General features: G+C 43.0%; 2 protein-coding genes across 4 annotated transcripts; both read left to right on the top strand.

Moving 5' to 3' along the window:
• The first annotated feature begins 126 nt into the window (after nucleotides 1–126).
• On the top strand, nucleotides 127–9,002 carry LOC102058692 (triggering receptor expressed on myeloid cells 2). 2 transcript variants are annotated; one of them, XR_003563505.2, is made up of 5 exons: nucleotides 127–3,725; nucleotides 6,313–6,657; nucleotides 7,015–7,069; nucleotides 7,474–8,027; nucleotides 8,852–9,002. XR_003563505.2 is itself a non-coding variant. In XM_005447051.4 (4 exons), exons 1-4 carry the CDS (start codon nucleotides 3,512–3,514, stop codon nucleotides 7,688–7,690), a joined length of 831 nt encoding a protein of 276 aa, XP_005447108.2. In that variant the 5' UTR covers nucleotides 127–3,511; the 3' UTR covers nucleotides 7,691–9,002. The 2 variants fall into 2 exon arrangements, 1 of the variants encoding a protein (XP_005447108.2); XM_005447051.4 differs by having other exon boundaries at nucleotides 7,474–9,002.
• Nucleotides 9,003–9,711: 709 nt separating this feature from the next.
• LOC114018051 (uncharacterized) lies at nucleotides 9,712–17,133 on the top strand. Of its 2 annotated transcripts, none has more exons than XM_055728034.1 (5): nucleotides 9,712–9,938; nucleotides 13,236–13,335; nucleotides 14,075–14,178; nucleotides 14,418–14,473; nucleotides 15,074–17,133. In XM_055728034.1, the coding sequence occupies exons 1-5, from the start codon at nucleotides 9,896–9,898 to the stop codon at nucleotides 15,329–15,331; spliced, it is 561 nt and encodes a 186-aa protein (XP_055584009.1). In that variant the 5' UTR covers nucleotides 9,712–9,895; the 3' UTR covers nucleotides 15,332–17,133. The 2 variants fall into 2 exon arrangements, with proteins under 2 accessions (XP_055584009.1, XP_055584008.1); XM_055728033.1 differs by lacking the exon at nucleotides 9,712–9,938 and adding an exon at nucleotides 9,949–12,041.
• Nucleotides 17,134–18,740: the final 1,607 nt, after the last annotated feature.

The following is an 18,740-nucleotide window of genomic DNA, read 5'->3' as shown; positions in this document are numbered from 1 at the left end:
GACCATTTGGAAAAGAGCAGCATTTGTCTGAACATGGATGGGTTTGGTATTTCAACTATGTTCACTGGTAGAAACTTTATTCCACTCCTAAAGGTTCAGCTACTATGGCCAAGCAAACTCATTCCAGTGCTGGAGGGATAAAACTCTAACCTTGCTGTGACCAGGTTCATTTGCCGGGTAACGGTTGGGGGAAATGAGCACTGGGTTGTAAGAATAAGCAGAACCAGCACCTACGTGAAGGTAAATAGCTTGAGGGTCTATTGCAACATGATGATATGCTGGATTGCAAACTTTGTAAACTGAGATTGTGCTGGATGAATCTGAGCACCAGAAGGTCTTGTAGCTATGAAACAACAACAGTGCATATAAGTAATATGTACACATTTTGAGACTTAAAGCAAATTCCCTTATAACCTAAATTTATCAGGCTGCTTAGGCAAGGAGTAAGATGGCAAGAGGCTTTCAAACTAAAGCGAAATGTTTAGCTTTAGATCAAGAAACAGAGCATGCATGCTGGTGTTTGGGGGTAAGAGGGAATGAGAGTGATGACACTGCTGAGTGCGTGTATAAGTACCCTTTTAAGAAGTGCAGAGGGTTGTGGGATGCATTCAGTGCAGCTGCTGTGGATTACGCTGGTGACGGTCTCCAACACTGTATCCTCTAGACAATTATTTCCAAGCTTGAGGGCTGAATTTGCTCTCAGGGTCATCCACATCTTCAGCATATTTATGCAGTCTTTGAGGCCTGTACATTAAAAACCAGTATGAGGCAGCAGCTACGGGCATGGCTTCCCATGTGTAGCTTGTGCAGACTGCCCCATTCTTTCACGACCTCCGAATCAAAGACCCTTACTTTGTTCAACAATTTCTGGCTGGCCTGTTGTCTTGCTCCCTCTGTTCCCCAAGAACACACAAACCAGCTGCTTAAACCAAGGCAGTGTGGAACCAAGACAAGTAGGAAGAACCAAAAATGGGTATTTCTGGAGAAAGGAAAGAAGGGTACAACATGTGGTGTTGCATTAGAGGAGTGGACAGAGCACTGGGACATTTTTGGACAAAATGTGCCTTGCTATGCTAGCTGCAAGGATGAGCCCTGAGACAGACGTGAGGAAAGTCTGTACAGACAGCGGCACAGAGCAAGAAACTGGTAGGCTGTGTGAAGAAGTTGCAGGAAGTATGACACACATAACAGAGGAAGAAGTATAAAGTTAGAGAGTTGGTCTCAGCATCAGATGATATAACAGAAGGGACACTATTGTAGTTAAGAGTGGATTATTTACGGATGTAAATGTCCGAGTAAGTCAGACATGCTTACTCATGTCAAACATATAAATACATTTATAGATCTCTAGTGCAGCTCTGATGCAGGTTGGCAATTTCCAAGAGCTGCCCCAGAAACACTAGACTGGCTGGGACCTCATCAAACCCTGCTATCCTGAATAATCACACCATAAACTACCAAACATGTTTTTCCAGTGCACTTGGTCACCTTCATTGTTATGAGGCATCTTTGCATCTCTGCAGGAATCACTATCCGGCCAGTCTCAGATGTAGCTCTGTTCCTTTGCAGCACTGTGTTGTACTTTTAGCAGCTCTTCCCAGCCTATTCGCACGTGCAGGTGGTTCTTTGTAAACTCTTTGGGAGACCAATACAAACCAGCATGCCTACTTCCAGCACCTTTTTTTTTTTTTTTTGGCTACAACATAGAATCATAGAATCTTTTAGGTTTGAAAAGACCTTCACAATCATCAAGTCTAACTGTTAACCCAGCACTACCAAGCCTACCACTAAACCGTGTCCCCAAGTGCCACATCTACATGCCTTTTAAATACCCCCAGGGATGGTGACTCCACCGCTTCCCTGAGCAGCCTGTTCCAATGGCTGACAACCCTTTCGGTGAAGAAATTTTTCCTAATATCCAATTTAAACCTCCCCTGGCACAACCTGAGGCTGTTCCTCTCACCCTATCGCTTGTTACTGGGGAGAAGAGACCGACACCCACCTCGCTACAACCTCCTTTCAGGGAGCTGTAGAGAGCGATAAGGTCTCCCCTGAGCCTCCTTTTCTCCAAGCTAAACAACCCCAGTTCCCTCAGCTGCTCCTCATAAGACTTGTGCTCTACACCCTTCATCATAGGATGCAAGCTTCTGTGGCTGCTTCTGAAGCCATAGACCAGAAACGCGTGTGCAGTTTCATGGGAGAGCTTACCAGAGCCTTGGAAAGTGATACCATTACTTCCATCTCTCTGCTGGAAATACTCCAAATGACATGCCTGCCACCTTCATTTAGCAGTCATGTGGCCACCAATATGAAATGAGTTTGCTGGGGCTCAGCTCAGTTTCTCCAAAAGACCAGAGACCCTGGCACTTTATTTAGCTGCGCCAAGCTCTGCAAACAAGTGGCAAATTAAAAAGGCCTGAACCACTCCTTATTCACAAGCCGGTCGCATCCAGTAGGTTTCTCTTCCTATGGCTGCAGCAGGGAAGCTGATGTGTTCTTTGAAATTTTCAGACTTGACATGTTTCGCTTGAAATGACAGAGAGAAAACAAAAATGGTTCATTCAGCTCAAGATTCCCCTAACTATTTACTATTCATTCAGTAAGTTACACTGGGTCAAACAGTGGAAGAGTAATAGTATAACACAATTGAGTGGAAGAGAGACATTTTCAGGGAGGCAGTTGCTTCTGATCAAAGAGAATTCAAATTTGTGCTCACTGGAGCAAGAATGAACAAAACCTGCAATCAGTAAGCCTCACACAGAATTTTTGGATACTGTAAGGTACCATTTTCTTAAACACTAATTACAGGAAAGAAAAAGAAGGCACATTTATGAATGGGTAGACCTGCAGGTTTACCCACCTGTTAAGAAGCAGATAAGCACACAAGTTAAGAAGCCGGGGTCTATTTGTACTTGCCTGGAAGGCTCTGGGTAAATAAATTCAAAAAAGAAAAAACAGCAACCCATCCACAGCCTGCCAGTTTGCTAATGCTGCAGTCCTAAACTGCTATTGAACTGATGAGGAACTACTGCATCAGTATGGCACTGATCGGCTCTAAATCAGTGCCCCCATCCCTTGATTTTATGTCCTTTCTGCTAGGTACCAAATAAAGATGTCTTTTTTTCTCATTTAAAGCACCTCACCGCTTCACTCAACACAGTGCTCTTGTCTTCCTGACTTCACGGACGGGAACGCTTCATGCAGAGGCTCTTCTAAATCTTCTTTCCCCTGAAAATAGCCCACAGGATTATGTCCTTACGCTCCTTTCACCCTCGTGATGCTGACTGAGCTACCTGCAGAGTCTTAATGAGAGCCGCCCTCTCCCTTTTGGCTTTCCAAAAATTCACCCCCTGCGAAGCCTGCTCTGGTGGACAGGCACCATAGCTGAGCTGAGAGGACTCCAGTACCACGGCTTCAGGCCATCACATGATGCTCTCTTTCAGGCTGTCTAGACTAAATTGTTGCTGTGAGTGGGCAATGCTGATGCCTGAATTTTCAGCCCACGAGAGAAATGCCTGTCCCTGGCGAATTGCTCAATATGCAGGACAAAAAAGATGCCAAGTTCCTGTGCTCATTCCTTCCGGCAGAGCAAGGAGGGGGGGGAAAGCAAGCTGCTCTTGGGCAAGAGCTCTTTTTACTTTTCTCCAGACTCCTCTCTTGTCCCTTTCTCTGCTCAACTGACATGGAGAAGCTCATGCACCTCATCTTCATGGTCTTCTTGTCAGGTAAGAAAGCGTACGTGACCTTGGGTTTCAGTTAACCGATAGGGTAAAGGATTGGTGCAGAGCTTGCTCTCTATCTGCACCTGTTAGGAGATCAGCGACAATGCCACAGGAAAAGACTGCATGGGTCTTGAAACCCAGTAGCTTTTTCTGGATGTAAAGGTATCTTTGATGTAGCATGCTATTCTTTGGAAGACCAATATAATACAAACACTTACTATGGATACTCTTACTGCCTGTCTGTACACTGTAAAGTCCATGCAGTGCAAGCAGAAGGAACCTGGAGCACTGCAGTCTGTTTGACACTCTATTCTTCCTCCCGAATTATATTGCAGGGATGTCAGACTCCTTCCTCAGAGTTTGCTCTTTTCCCCTTAATTAAACAAAGGGCCAGTGGTGATCCAAGCTCACGAAACAGTGGCGACAGAAGTCTTGTGTGCCTTTTCAGAGTGAAACGTGAAATTTCAAAATCCTATTTGTTTGCATTTGTAGGTCTTCGAATGTAAATCACAGCAGCTAGGGTTCAAGAGGAGAAAAATAGAACTCAGTGAAGGGGACACCTCTGAAATCTTGGGCAATTAACTATTTTCAGCTTGAAAAGCAAAGTTCATCTGAAATGAGAAACAAGGCACAGGACCCAGCTGGTACTCCCAGCTGGCAGCCTTCTCTCTCCAGACACACTTTGCAGATCCCAGATAATTGCAGCAGTGCACAGAAAGGCAAGAGATTCAGGCTTTGGGCGCACAGAAACCTGTCTCAAAGATCTGAATGAGCCTGGAAAAAAGTCTGCTATACTGTTTTCAGTAGCACACAACAAGGGAGGAGGAACACAAATAGTGTGATCTGTCAGCAGAATTAGTTGAAAAGATAATGACACAAGGTTTTCCACAGGGGCATCAGCAAATCTTTAAATGCCCCGATTCTGACCAAGAGATTTTTCACAATGCTGCTACTATTTAAAACAAAACTAAAAAACAAACCCCTGGGCCCATTCCAGGAACTCAACATGCAGAATGGGAGGCAAGGGGTGGTCCACAAGAGAAATAGGAGAGGGAGTTAAAATGTTCGGAGGGATTGCATAGGCAGGACTGGACTGGACATTCAGCGAGGTAAGCTTGACTGGAGCAACATATCAGGATAAGGACTTGTAGGTGGTGGGTTGGTGGGTACTTGGAGAGCATAGATCCATTTTTATGTCCTCTTCTAGTCAAGCTGAAAGATCTTCAGATTTTTTTAGTTTGCAATTCGCTTAGAATGGTAGGAATTGTTTTTAAAAGTGTTATTTAGAGGCTCAGCCAGCACAAAGTCCTCACAACAGCCTATTTTTAAATTTATTTCTGTTTTGTAATTACTTATGGTTTCACTGAAGGCACCAGCCTCAGATTTTTTTCACTAGAAATAGAGATTTCCACAAATACCACACTGCACTTCTCTCTGGAAGTATTATTAGTTCACTGTCCCCTCTGCATTTGCCTGTCATACAGAGGAATGGAAATTAGAAATAAGGAACTAAGGCAAGAAAAAGGCCAAGCAGCCAAAGACCAGTTGTCAACATGATTAAAATTAGTAGGCTATTAAAAGATAGGGTAAAAAAAAAAAAGCTGAAACCCTGGGCTTTGAAATCAGGCATAGGATTAAGAAATAACCTCCTAAACAGCTAGCTGGACACTGGTTTGTAGATGTCACTGTGATTCTAGCACTTTCCAGGGCTGTGTTGCTTCTCTCTGGCTGTGTAAAGATCCTTAAAATGGGAATAAAGTTTATGGGCATTTACTGCAAATGATCTTTTCCACAGCAGAGGGTATTCCAGAGCCAAATCTGCATCTATGGACATATGTGGAAGTGTTGAGCTCAAGGCCAAACCCTGAGGCAAGCTGCCTTGCTGCAGCTGTATGCAAGTCAGCAGGCTGGACGTTGCAAAGCAGGGATGTTACAGCAAGGCTGGTCTAAGCAGAGTTACACAGAAACAATTTGTCATTATTGGGTCAAGCTATGTTTTTATGAGCTGCCTTGTAAAAAAAGCTTTTAAAAACCAAGCCAGCTTGCCTGATGCCAACTCAACCTACCTGAATGCCCAGCTTCGTGCCCCTCAGGACCAGAGGAAAATGCAAGTTTCTATTTAATTCCCTAATTATGCTGACAAACTGCTTCCCCTTACTGGGCAGGAGCCCAATGATTACAGAAAGTGTGATGAGGTCGATTTCCAGACTGCAATCCAGAGCAGCCACCATGGGGCCAGATGGGAAGGCAAGGACCAAAATTTCCTGAGCGTCAGAAAATCTGCAAATATTAATGAAGCTGACACCTCTTCCTTTCCTCAGTGACCCCCACAAGAACAGCTACCTGGCAAAAGCCGAGTAACACACCAGTCAGAGGGATCACTACAGATGTATTTCAAGAAAGTCTGAATCCAGACTCTGAATCTGAGCACACCGTGTCTTTCCTGGGGGAAGTGGGCAGGTGACAGCCCTACAATTGACAGCAGCCATCACTAGAATTGTAAAAGATGAAAATGACATTTAGCATAAACATAGTGGGAACGGACAGATATAAAAGAGACTTGGCTCACTGCTTTCTCCTCCTCTCCTAGCATCATGTGCTGTAGAGAACGTCACTGTGGTGTACGGAATGGAGGGGGGCACCATTTCTGTCAACTGCACCTATAACCCCTGGCAGCAACGGTGGAGAGAAAAGAGCTGGTGCAAGATGATCGATGAGACCGAGTGCCAACATGTGGTGAGCGCCCGACGCTTCTGGCTGCCATTCCTAAAGAACAGGAATGGCAACACCTCCATCAGTGACAATGTCCGTGAAGGGGTCCTGACGGTGACCATGAAGCGACTCAAGAAGCAGGATGCTGGGTTGTACCAGTGCAAAACTGAGTACCTGGGGGAAACAAACAGCTTAAGGAAGGTCCAAGTGGAAGTGTTGACAGGTATGTCTTGGGGCTGTGTGTTTTCATGAGTTTCTGAGTTCCTACTTAAATTTCACATGTGTCTGCAGATGCCAAGGCCTCACTTCAGTAAAAAATGACTTTTGTCTTACTCTGAGGAGGTACTGGGTTTCATTGCCTCTTTTTAGTTCCTGATTTACAGCAACATGACCTCACTGTTAACAGGACATCTAACATATGTCATCCCTTTATTGCTACCCAGATTAATTTTCTAGCATACAACCCAGTGCCCAATCTCATTTTGGTTATCTATGCCTAGCTGGGGCACTGGCGCTGGTGATACCAGTGAATATCACCCAGAAACATCTGCAGACTAAACTGTTCTGTTTCTATCAACAGCTGTCCCGGAGACCCAAATGCCAGAGGAGCCTCGTGCTGTGCAGAGCATCTCTGGGTAAGCCATAAAACTCCTCATACTGTGATCTTTAGTCTTCCTAGGACAAAGGCAGATTAGCACCAGCAAGCCCATTAGAAGTGGAGAGGAATACCACCACAGGCATATTCTCTACCTCCTCCTCATTTATGACAATTCCTAGAACTGCCGTGTGGTTTCTAAAGAGCAGCTTTCTCCTAATCCAGAAAATGCGGTGCTTCGGTGCCAAGCAAAACAACTCCTGCAGGTCATAATTTATCTGTATGTGAGATAACTTATTAGAGTTGTTCTAACCTCCCAGGCTCTGTTGTGCACAGGCAGGGACCGCCTGTTGCAGATGTTACCGTCTCCAACACAGTGTGCTACAAGAGTTTTATTAAGGGTTGAACGGTCCCCCTCACTGTTATATTTATGGTTCCCCACAGCGTCCCTCCTGAAGCTGATTTCACTGTCCTCTATATCATTGTGGGATTCCTGGTTACTAAGTTCATGGTGGCCGTGCTGATCTTTATCATTGGCAACAGTAGGAAGAACGGAGAAACCGAGCAGAAGAACCCACGCTTGAATGAGCAGCAGGTCCTCCCTTTCACCGGTCACTTTGCACATGATGGAATCAGCCCCTCCTGGGAGAGCACTGCTTAGAGCCAAACCAAAGGGAATCCACAGAGAAATGAACATCAAGCATTTGTGGGCAAAGCTTTGCCAGCTGCCATAAGAAAAGGATCACCTATTAAACATAGGTATCGATTAACCTGTCACTCCAGAGAAGGAATGTTACCATCTACAGCTTCTTCTCATTGGCACTGACCGACTTTTTCCAACACAACTGAACTGAAAAGATGCTGCCAGTAACACCTGAACCTAATGGAAGAGGATGGGATCGATGGCCAGAGGGAAAGGAGGAATATGAAGTCTTTCTGTCAAGAGATCCAGCACAAACTTATCTCTGTGCAGAGATGCTTCCCTAGACATGGTACAGGTGAGAGCTCTGCTCAGCTTCCCCCTAGCTCGTTGCTAGGCCACAAAAAACTTTGCTGCTCTATACAGCTACTGGCAAATGCCTTGTTATAAAAAAAACCTACCGATAAAATGGTGGACATAAATAGAAGTTCAGGTAACACATTTCAACAACCATGTGTTGAGCAACTTACAAACACATCCGCATAATGTAAAAAAGACAGGGTTCTGTCTCAAATCTCCAAGAAACTTCTGATTCATTGAAGATCAGTGTTAAAGAACTAATAGCTTTTTCCAAGGTGTCCTACACATCGCTACAAAACACTCAAATGCTTCCCTCAAAAGCATGAGATCAGAACTAGACGGTTTGTATTGAAAGCTAATATTATTGGTCTAGAAATCAGCTTTTTAACTGAGATTCTGCTGTCAAAAGTCTGAAGTTTCTGACAGGTTTTTGGCAATGCAGTGCTCTGCTATCGTCTCCGGTCACTGCCAGTAGCTGCATCATATCACCAGGCAGAGTTATTCCAGATACTCATCCCCGTATCGTTCCACCAGGCTCTGAACTGAGACACATCAACTTCGTGTCATCTCAGAGCAGTGCCAGGTGAGAGATTCTGTCTTTCCAATGTAATGAAGACTAGCTCCTAAAAACTGCCTTGGACAGGGTGGATCTTCAGTGAACAGCCACTGTGGGAAGGCATAAGGAATTGCAGAACATAACAGAAAGGGATGTGAAGTCTACATGCAGCTGTGAGCCTGCTTCCTCATATCTCAAATGACTTTGCAACAAAGAACGAATGTTTTCTCTGTATTTCTCCCTGTATTTTTTTCCACTCTCTCCAGGGGATGTTACCAACATGTGATCATTGCTCAGCACTCCCCGAAGTAAAAAGCTGCTTTTAGCTCTCCCAGGAAGACCCCAAATCCAAGGGCATTGACACTTCTTTCCCCAGCACCGCCTGCAAAGCTAAATAAAATCAAACTGGTTATCTGACTTGGTGTGGATTCATGATAAAGAGCTGCAGTACTCCAGATCACATCACTCAAGGAAGAGGTAACACCTGGAACATGCTGGTGCGTTTATAATGTAGAGAAATGCTCTGAGCCAGCTGGGCAGGTTGGCACATTCCGCCAGCTCCGCTTAGTACCGTGCAGAAACAGCAGCTCACATCCTGACACCGGATCAGGCCAGCCGTGGTTGTGCTCTATCTAAACTCATTTTCTCTGTTTCCAGAGGGTAAATTAGCCCATACGCAGTCACGCACCAGTGCAGCTGTATTAACACAAACCTAGCTTCAGTATTCCTGGACCGTACTGTGGTGCCCAGCTAGATGTGCTAAAAAACAAGGGAATCACAGCTTTAACCTGGAGATCTGGGTCCTAGTTCCAGTTTCAACTTGTTGAGAGACCTCGGGCAGGGCCATCCACTGCCTCTGCGATGGCACGGTGACGGGTCTCCACCACTACACAAGGGCTTAGGGGAACCAGAGATATAAAACTTGCATGTAAGCGCAAAGCAGCAGTCAGGATGAATACATCCAACTGAAAGCTGCTCTGTAATACATCAAGGTAGCACTAGAGACCAAAACCACCTACTTCTTTCCCAGCCACACAATCTGATTGCTAAATATGGCTATCTAGACAACAATATATTTAAAACAAAAAAGTAGACAGTAAACATTGTGCAGTCTTCCCACCCATGAATTAACATTAAGGTTGTGGTTAAAAGATGTTCTCAGCAGTTCCAGACTGGCATCATTCTAGGCAGCAGACCACTGCAAGTGACAGAGCAAGTTAGCTTCCTCTGCAACAGAGAATTCTCAGTGATAAAGAAGCTCTGGGATACATTTTTTTCCTCTAGGCCCTAAAAAACCTTCTTACTACAGGATGGGGAGCCTTCCAGCCCTGCTGCTCTTGCTGGCACTTCCAGGTATGGCTTAGACTCTTCTTTTCTCCTAGGAAAAGGGTGCACCCTGCACTGTTACACGCGTTGCACGCTAACTTGCTTGAGCACTTTTTATTTGGGCCATCTAAAGCCTGGCACAGAATGAGATTCCCTGAAGTCAATGAGGGGAGGAAATGTTCAGCCTGAAATTTCCTTATTTATATCAGCTGATGGGTTCTCATTTTGGTTTATAGTAGTTCTGTATTTGGTCCAGAAACTGAACTTCATGGTGGGACATTTGGCAATCATTGCCCTTCTGAGCGAGACCTTTCTCTCCTGCTATTGTGAAGTTCCCAGTCTGAAACCACCCAGCATATGGAGAAGAAAATCTGTTTCTTGCTCTCTCCTGATACATTATGGATCAGGCATTGCCGTAAGACAGGCTAGCTACTGTTTGCCTTCCTACTGCAAATAAATACTGAGTCCACAGAGAAGAACAATAGGAATAAAAATGAAAAAAGGGTAGTGGCACAAAGGCTAAGCATAGATGTTTATTTAGGCAAACCTGCAGGGTTAAATTACTCTTCTCAGAGTCCCAGCCGTATAATACTATGCTGTGACTAGTTGCAGCATCATTTTCTTCTTTCTTTGGAAGAATAATGCATGGCACGAGAGGACATGCAAGTGTTCCTGCATACAGAGGGAGACTCCTCCAGAGCTAACTGCTCATATGACATGCACAAGAATTTATGTGAGAAGACATTTTGGTGCAAGGAGCTGTCAGAAAAGTCTTGTCCAGTCTTAGCCTTGAGTTCCCCTTTAAAAGAAAGGATCAACCTTAACCATGCACCGCATCACTCAGTTGACCTGATAGACTTTGGACGTAGTAGGTTTTCTGTGATCATGACAGCACACCGAAGGTAGAACTCTGGCACGTATCTGTGTAGGGTGTGGGGTGATCTGAAGAATATTGTGCTGCAAAGGATACAGGTGATGGTTTCATTTGAGGGCGAGCTATGAGATCAACAGTGCACCAGGTGGGAGACAGCCAAAATAAATCAAGAATGACGTGTCATTTCCATTTTTGTTTCACAGCAAAAGATGGTAGCTAGAGATAGAGATCCCACTAGAGGTTATCAAAGACAGAGTAAAACTCTTGTTATATAGTTCAACATAGAACCACAATATGTATCTAGAGCTAGAAGTGGCCAGGAAGTTATTTTTGCCATATGAAATAAAAAAGTTTCAAAGGAAAAAAAAAATTGTATGGATTACCATAAAAAATTAACACAATTTTGTATGATTGTATCAATAAAAAAAAAATGGTTTTGGGACAGAAATATTCAAAGTCAGCTGATGAAATCCAAAAAACAAAACTTGCTTTTGCACAAAATTTTCCATTTTGTTAAAAGTGTTTTACAGTCACAGAAACCTTTCACAGAGCAAAGCTTTGATAATTCATGTAGAAGACCGGTGAGACAGTGCAACATCATCTTAAACTTGAACGTATGTACGAGGCATAAGAAATATGCTGAGGTAGCTTCATGTCCCAGCACCTGGGGAATCTGACAGCAATAACAACCCTGGAACCTGAGACAGCCCACGTTTGGGAAGGGCAGCAGGAATCCAAATTTCCCATTTGGCACCCCAGCTTCATCTCTAGTGACCACTCTCATCAGACTGGGGCTGCTTATTTCCTTGTCTTCTGCAAGTTCTCTTTGTGCTGATGTTAGCTTTGCTCCTTCGTTGGGTGAGATGTACCCCACCATGGGGACTGGTTTTTCCTGTCTTCTCCCTCTAATGAGTCACCACTCCGTTTTCTTCAGAGTTTGTAAGGCTATTTGCAAAAAAAGGGAACAACTTGTCCCTCCATTGCTCCTATTCTGTGATAGCCAACATCAGGAAATTTCCAACATTTTATTTGGTGCAAAATGGTGTCCTGAATTAGATGTCAACCTATTATCAGAGGTAACTCTGATCAAAGTATCATTAAAGTAGGAAGGACTGAAATGATGAATGACTTCTCGTGGAAAATGATTAGTGTGTGGCTGAAAAAGCTCCAACTTAATGACTCAGGAGAATATAATCTTGAGAGCCATATCCAGGGGAGAAACAAACTACTGAATAGGATCATGCTGGAAGTTTTGGGTGAGTTAATCAAAGAATTAATGATCTTCTAAAAGTCAGCAATTTCTTACTGCTCGACAAGAAAGATTACAGGTCAATGTTAAAGAGCTCTCTTCTAAGCCTGGAAATTTCCTGAGACACAGATAATTCCTGAATTTCTTTTTATTAAACAGATTTTTGATACATACTAATGGCATAAATAAATTGCAGCCAGTTGGTGGGGGAAGTCTGTCTTGGTTTCATTGACTAACAAATTTTTATATTTACATCAGCAGATGAAACAGACCTCAAGCAATCTGAATCATTCCCTGAATTTCTACCTGAGTTCCTCTTTTTGCCACAGCTCATTAGTAAACTTCTGCATTTGTTTTAACACTTTACTTCCTTTTCTGCTTTTTGCCAGCACAGGAGGCAGAAAACCAGAAGATAGTGAAAGCTATTCTTTCATTTTTATGACATGACTGAAAAATGTTTATGGGAAGTATATGACATCTTTCTTCTAAGATGCTTCCTTTCCAACAGCATTCAAGTGCCCAAATAAGCAATTCAGTTTTCATATCATTCTCTAAAATGGTATAAATTTTTATGGCTGACCTATACCTTCTACAACACTCGTCTCCTGCAGGAGCTGTTCTTTCCCTTGGATCTGTTACAGGACCCAAACTTGTAAGGAAAGCAGAAACCAAATCTCATTTGCCCCTCTGCACATGATATTTGTGCAGAGTACATTGCACATTGTACATTGAGTAAGTAGATTTTCCAAGGCATCATGCAATCAAGTATCAAATAGTTTGCAAGAATGAAAACAGCACCAGAGGACCACAACCCAAAGGGAACAAAACGGGAATCACAGTATGTCTGTTCTTGCCCTACTAGCTACTTACTAGAACTCTTTGCCTGGGCCTACATTCAATGTTTTTGTTGAGATACCCTGATACCAGGTACTATCCGACAACCCCAAAAAACCTCCTAGCTCTTACCTGAGGAACTGGTTGATCCTATTCCTGTGATTCAGCTGCATTAACTAACTTTCTTTTACTCGTAAACAGCACAGGATTAATTTTCTTGTGCAACTTCACAATTTCATAGCTAACAAGCAAGCAGTAACTGGACCGTTCTACAAACTGGCAAAGCAGAATTTTTCAGCATGATAAGAAGTCACCAGGGATGGACTGATGTGGGAAAATCACCTGCTCTTGGTTTTTTTTTTTCAAGGGGAAAATTGGAAATGGGATGCAGATTTACACACCATTTCACTTCCCACTGAGAAGGGGGACGTTGCCAACCCCACAGATGACAGCAATAAGGATCAGAGGTAAAAACCAAAGACTCCCAGACTCTAAGCACAGCATTCTGGATGCACTGCAGGATTTGAGGTGTGGTGTGACATCTGAAGCATGTGCACACACACCCATACACACACAAAGAGGCTGCCCCTTCTCCCCTGCAGGGTTTGGTCCAACCTCCCCACCTCCCATGAAAGGGTAGCTGTAGAAGGTCCCTATTAGTTTCGGGAGCACTAAGTGAGGCTTCTACTGAAGATGCTCAGTTTGACCGTGTTCTTGACTTTCTACCCGGTTAAAAAAGGGACAACTATATGGGCCACGCAATGCTACAACGACTCTGCCTGTTGTACAAGCAGACCGGTGTAAGACCAATCCCAGCTAAACAACATAGCGTGTCAGACAAGAGTGATTACCAGACCTGATCAAAGACAGATCACGAGAAGGGCTACTGCATCCTGATGAGGGATGCCTTTGAACTCTGGTAGCGCTGCAAATGACTGCAGGAAGAGAATTCAAGCTCCTGAGTATTCCCCAGGCTTGCCAAGTGCCAAAGAAATATACGGCTGGGATGGATCCTCTGTGGCTGTAGATGAGTACTGACCTCATGGAACCATGCTTGTTTAGAGACAGCAAGGGTAATAGTCACGTGCTAAATTTTTATCCTGGAACCATAAGCCATTTTCAAACACATAAAATCCCCTCCCAAATTAACCTAGCCAACTTCTGGTGCTGTAAATAGTAATGGAGATATCATGCTTTTCCCTGCAGGACTCTCTATGGTCTCATAGTGCTGAGCTCCTTCCTGCCTACAACTGCTCTGATTGCTACTGTTATACTCCTTGTCACCATTTACATCAGAAGGAAAAGGGCAGGTAAAGCTCCCTAATCCTCTTGTCTAGTTTTCCTGCCCCTACAGCTTGCTGTCCCACCACACTGAATCTAAGGAAGGTCTGTTCGTAGTAATCATCATCCAGGGAGGCAATGCAGCTGAGCTGAGAGTGAAATGCAAGATGCAAGTTAAATCGCAGGGATGGGGTAGTGGGGGGGTAGTCATCTTTAAAATAAAAAGGTAAAGGTGTAGTTTTACACTCAAAGGAGATTCTGTCCACAGCAGGAAAAGGGACGGACTTTGGCGGACATCCTTCTTTCAGACAAGCAGCACTGCAGGTAAGACATCATCAGAAATCCAACATTCCTGCTGCTTTTTTTGATCTCTGTCATGCAGAGACTCTCACTCTGTGTTCACCTCTCAGAGGGATTATGAAGCACACAGTAGCATCCACTCCAGCCAGCACACCGAAGCTAGCTGTCTGTATTTGTTGATTGTCTGACATCTTGTTGCAAAGCAGACCCTAACTTGTTCAACTCATAGCCCTTCTGCATATTTTTGTTTATAGTACTCAGAAAAATAAATATAATAACAAATATATAATTTTGATAATTAACTGGCCTTGACTCTTCAGTACCACCGCCAAAGTTCCTGATCAAAGGAAATCTTTGGTAGTTGCAATTGCTCTAAATATTTAGTGTGTAACAGTTGCTGCACCTTTCTACCCAGTCCCTTAAATCCTAGGAAGCAGACTTTTGAGCAAGAGAAGTTTTCTGAACTTCTCTGAGCACACGTGCCCTTTTCCCATGTATCCCTCCCCTTTTTCCCAGTTTTATAATAGGAGAAAATATTTGTGGTTATAAATGAACTAAGACTAATATTCCGAAGCAAAAAATGCTGAATTTCTTTTTAACTTCTCATTCTTCATTGTTCCTCAGAGCCACAGAAGAAACAAAGCAAGCAGAATGCTAGAAGGGGAACTGAATGATGCTACAATATACGCTGTCATAAGGCACCAACCTCAGCCAAAGCCTGAAGACGTTATATATGTCAACATGCAGCCTTCACCACAAGTTTTCTTCCACGTTCAAGAACCACCAGGCAATTCAGTCTCCCCAGGGCCTGTGGAATATGCTACTGTTATCTTCAGAGCCACAACTCCACATTCTGGAACTGAAAAAAACAGGCCCACCTAAACAACGCAGTATGAAGCCTCGGGCTTATTCATAGAATTTTGCTGAACTGCACTTAGAAACAATTCATTTGTAACCAATTACTGAAGTTGGATGCATAGGGGGTGTGAGGCAGGAAGCAACTGAAAGGATGAGGCGCACGGATGCACAAACCTTCCCTGAAAAAAATAACTGCGCTTTTCCAATAGTACAGCAGCACAATTTAGCTATTGGTAAGCAAATCTAGTAGAAAGCTATGGTACATTTGCTTTTTCCAAATTGCTCTATTTTTAAACGACAGGCAACTATAAACCCAAATGCAGGAAACTAGTTCTCTCTGGTAGCAACTGATACAGTGCAAGTCAACAAAGGGCTGTGAGATATGGGAACATGATGCTTCCTTTCAGACTTTCTTCAACAGCTCGCTTAAATACTCATATATAAAATGTTAATTATTGCCCACTCTGATAAGATCCAAATCAGCAACGTGGTAAAGAATCTGCTTTAAACATATGAGTTGCTTCATGGACTTCAGAGAGACAAGTAATGCACTTGGCATGTTTTAGTAAACAAGGGTCTTGTTGAAAAATATTTGTCTACCTTATAGTATAAACCATCTTCAGCTTGAACACATGGGTATAGAATTTACACCCAAAGTTATTTATTTATACAAAAAAATAACTTTGTCTTTCACTGCCTTTGGTGCTTGTTGTTTCTTAATGCCACACAATACAGTACAAATCTAACATGACTTTATTTGAAATTACACACATTTTGATCAAACAACTGAATCCTGTTATCATGGTGATATGCACAAACATCCCATTATGGATCATGGATAAATCCCAGAGTTCATCTGACTGAGATTTTTGTCTTAATTCCGTGAGTTAGAGCCCAAGGATGCCTAATCTGATATAAAAATGGGTTTAGCTTTTTGGTATTAAGATTGCAAGAAGACTCCCCAACCTAGGAGCTGGGTGGCATGGGAGGAAAGGAATGCGAAAAGGCGGAGAATACACCCATCAACCTTATAAACTCCCTCCGCCTGTGAGTGCTTTTACAATTCTGAAGCATGGGGAATAGAGACAGATGGGAGAGAAGAAGGAAATTCTGTTGTCTGCTCTGATGTGGCTACATAATAGCAGACTTTTTGCCATTATATCTGAGATTATTTTGTCCCTCTATCACAAATTATTTAAAAACAAAGCTAGAAAACCCCCATAATAATAGCTAAAGAAATCAATTTCTGTCTTCCCAAACAGGTTTGCATGACTGTATTATTCACTTCCTGTCCCAGCTTCCCACTTCTGTTCTTGCATACTGTTATTTCCTTTTTTTCCTCTCTTTTTTTTTTTTTTCTTTTTTTTTCTCTCCTTATTATTACTGCATTGACCACGTCTGGAAAGAATTAGTGACTGACACCCTTGTGCTTTGGGTCATTTTTGAGATGTCAAAGGCATTGGTGTGGAGACCATACACAACCAGAAAGGTTAACATAAGCCTCAATATACAAATGCAACACCTTATTTAGCCTGTTTGACTCTTTGAAAACATCTATTTGCATGCATAAATTCCTCATCTGGGTGGAACGGCATACACGGTGAAAGGTCTGGGGGCCTCAGATCCTAAAGTAATAGAAGTTAAATAACTAGCTTGATAGAGACACTGGGATACACTTCTGTCTGCCTACAAAGCTAAAGATAATCTGCTATCATATGATGAATTTGAGAGTGTTTCCAGGGATGTTTCTATGGATGGCATCAGTCCTCTGTCGTAAAAATGTAACTGCCTGATTTAAAATAAAAGACACAATAAACATTCTCAAATCTTTCTAAATTTGTAACATCTTACAGGTATTGTCCTCTATGCAAATGATGGAGATTTGCTAGTAACCCCAGCTGGCTACAACGGAAGAAGAATTATCATAAAACACAGTTTAGATTGGCACGTTTGATAGTTAAGTTTGGAAAGCATCAGCAGCCCATCCAATCTATTTCTGTTATGCTCAGCTGTGGAACCACATTCAGGAGTGGTCTAACTTACACGAGCGGCCTCTGGACATCTGGGACGTGACAAACCTGGCCATGTCTTCAGATAAGCCTGACAGACAGCTAGTTAGTGACCTAGTTCTATATTGGCTGTTGAATAGTGCTGTAGACCTGTATCTGGCTAATGTCTCACACATCCTCCCAGCTTATCTTTCATTTGATGGCAGCAGGAAACAAAGTTGTGGCATTTTAGGAACTGGGCATATCAGATTGGCAGGGCACAGCTGACACAATGTAAGAGGACAGGAGCATTTTCTAAGACTGAGGCTATTAGTCAATACATTCCATTCCAGTGCCTCCAGACATCTCCTCTGTCCTTCTACGGGATGTCTAGTTAAAAACTCACTCCGTATCTAAATATTCTTTGCAGCCTATGCTGAAATAGTTGTTTCTTCTTTGTCTCACTTCAAAAGCAGTAAACGCTAAAAGGACCGTTTCCACCTCTAATAAGGAGTAAATGAATATCCACACAACTAATGGCTGGGCACCTTCATCTGTTACCTGCTGTTCACTGCGAAACACTCTTGCCCTAAGGGCACTGTAAGAACAGAAAAAAATCATATAATAAATTATACTCTGAAGATTCTGCTAAAGTCATCATAGTACTATGCCACCTAAGTGCCTTCCGGTAGCAGTTTTGCAAACTGGGTAAAATTTGCCATATGCCTAAGCAGCCAGGGAGATTTGAGCAAAAGGCAGAGATGAAAAGGACAACGTCTTATTAGCCACTGTGGAAACCATCCAGTTCTGCTCCATGTCTTGAAACACCCACAAAAAGCGAAATGGGAAAGTCAACTGAATTTTGGATATACTGCAACTACAGAGACCAAGGCATCTTCTGCTAGACAAAATGAAGTTGACTCACTCGTACCTTCCCTCTTCCTCTGGAAGTCACTGAAACATGAGAATGTTTTTGGAACAAATGATTGTATCTAACCCCTCCAAGTACAAAGAATTAGCAAAGTGTTTCATGAAGAACCTGAAGAAAAAGAAAACTCAGCTTTCCAAACCTATTCACTTCACATTAGTAGTACATAATTTTATTAATTCTATTCACTTTAGAACATTTGTTCAATTGTTCTCAACTTCCTGCCTAGCAATTGCAAAATACTGATTACCACATAGGAAAACCAAGCAGTATGCGACAAGATCCTGGCAACTGTGACTAGCACAAGATTAGCAGATCAACTTCTCTCCGAAGTGAAGGATTACTTTAAATCAGTCTGCTCCTGTTCTTGTTAGGGAACTGAAAAGAATTTCAAATTAAGAATAAAGCAAAAAGCTGTAAAAAGCAGTATCTGAGTAGCTCTGTAATCAGGTAACTTACTATGGGCCCAAGGGCATTCCGTCTGGGCCCACAATGCCTGCTTACTCCCTTGGACCAC

Source organism: Falco cherrug, chromosome 16, assembly GCF_023634085.1.
Source record: "Falco cherrug isolate bFalChe1 chromosome 16, bFalChe1.pri, whole genome shotgun sequence".
NCBI classification, from domain to species: Eukaryota; Metazoa; Chordata; class Aves; order Falconiformes; family Falconidae; genus Falco; species Falco cherrug.
The sequence above is the reverse complement of the archived record's forward strand: the minus strand, read 5'-3'. Positions and strand labels throughout refer to the sequence as shown.

What these genes read in the sequence shown, in the direction of transcription:
- LOC114018051 (XM_055728033.1), top strand. Translation starts at nt 11,903, where the DNA reads ATGATGAATGACTTCTCGTGGAAAATGATTAGTGTGTGGCTGAAAAAG. An exon ending in GATCATGCTGGAAGTTTTGG is followed by an intron (nt 12,042 to 13,235) that starts GTGAGTTAATCA and finishes TTTTTTTTCAAG; the next exon opens with GGGAAAATTGGAAATGGGAT. An exon ending in GACAGCAATAAGGATCAGAG is followed by an intron (nt 13,336 to 14,074) that starts GTAAAAACCAAA and finishes TTTTCCCTGCAG; the next exon opens with GACTCTCTATGGTCTCATAG.
- LOC102058692 (XM_005447051.4), top strand. Translation starts at nt 3,512, where the DNA reads ATGCCTGTCCCTGGCGAATTGCTCAATATGCAGGACAAAAAAGATGCC. An exon ending in CTTCATGGTCTTCTTGTCAG is followed by an intron (nt 3,726 to 6,312) that starts GTAAGAAAGCGT and finishes CTCCTCTCCTAG; the next exon opens with CATCATGTGCTGTAGAGAAC. An exon ending in GCTGTGCAGAGCATCTCTGG is followed by an intron (nt 7,070 to 7,473) that starts GTAAGCCATAAA and finishes GGTTCCCCACAG; the next exon opens with CGTCCCTCCTGAAGCTGATT.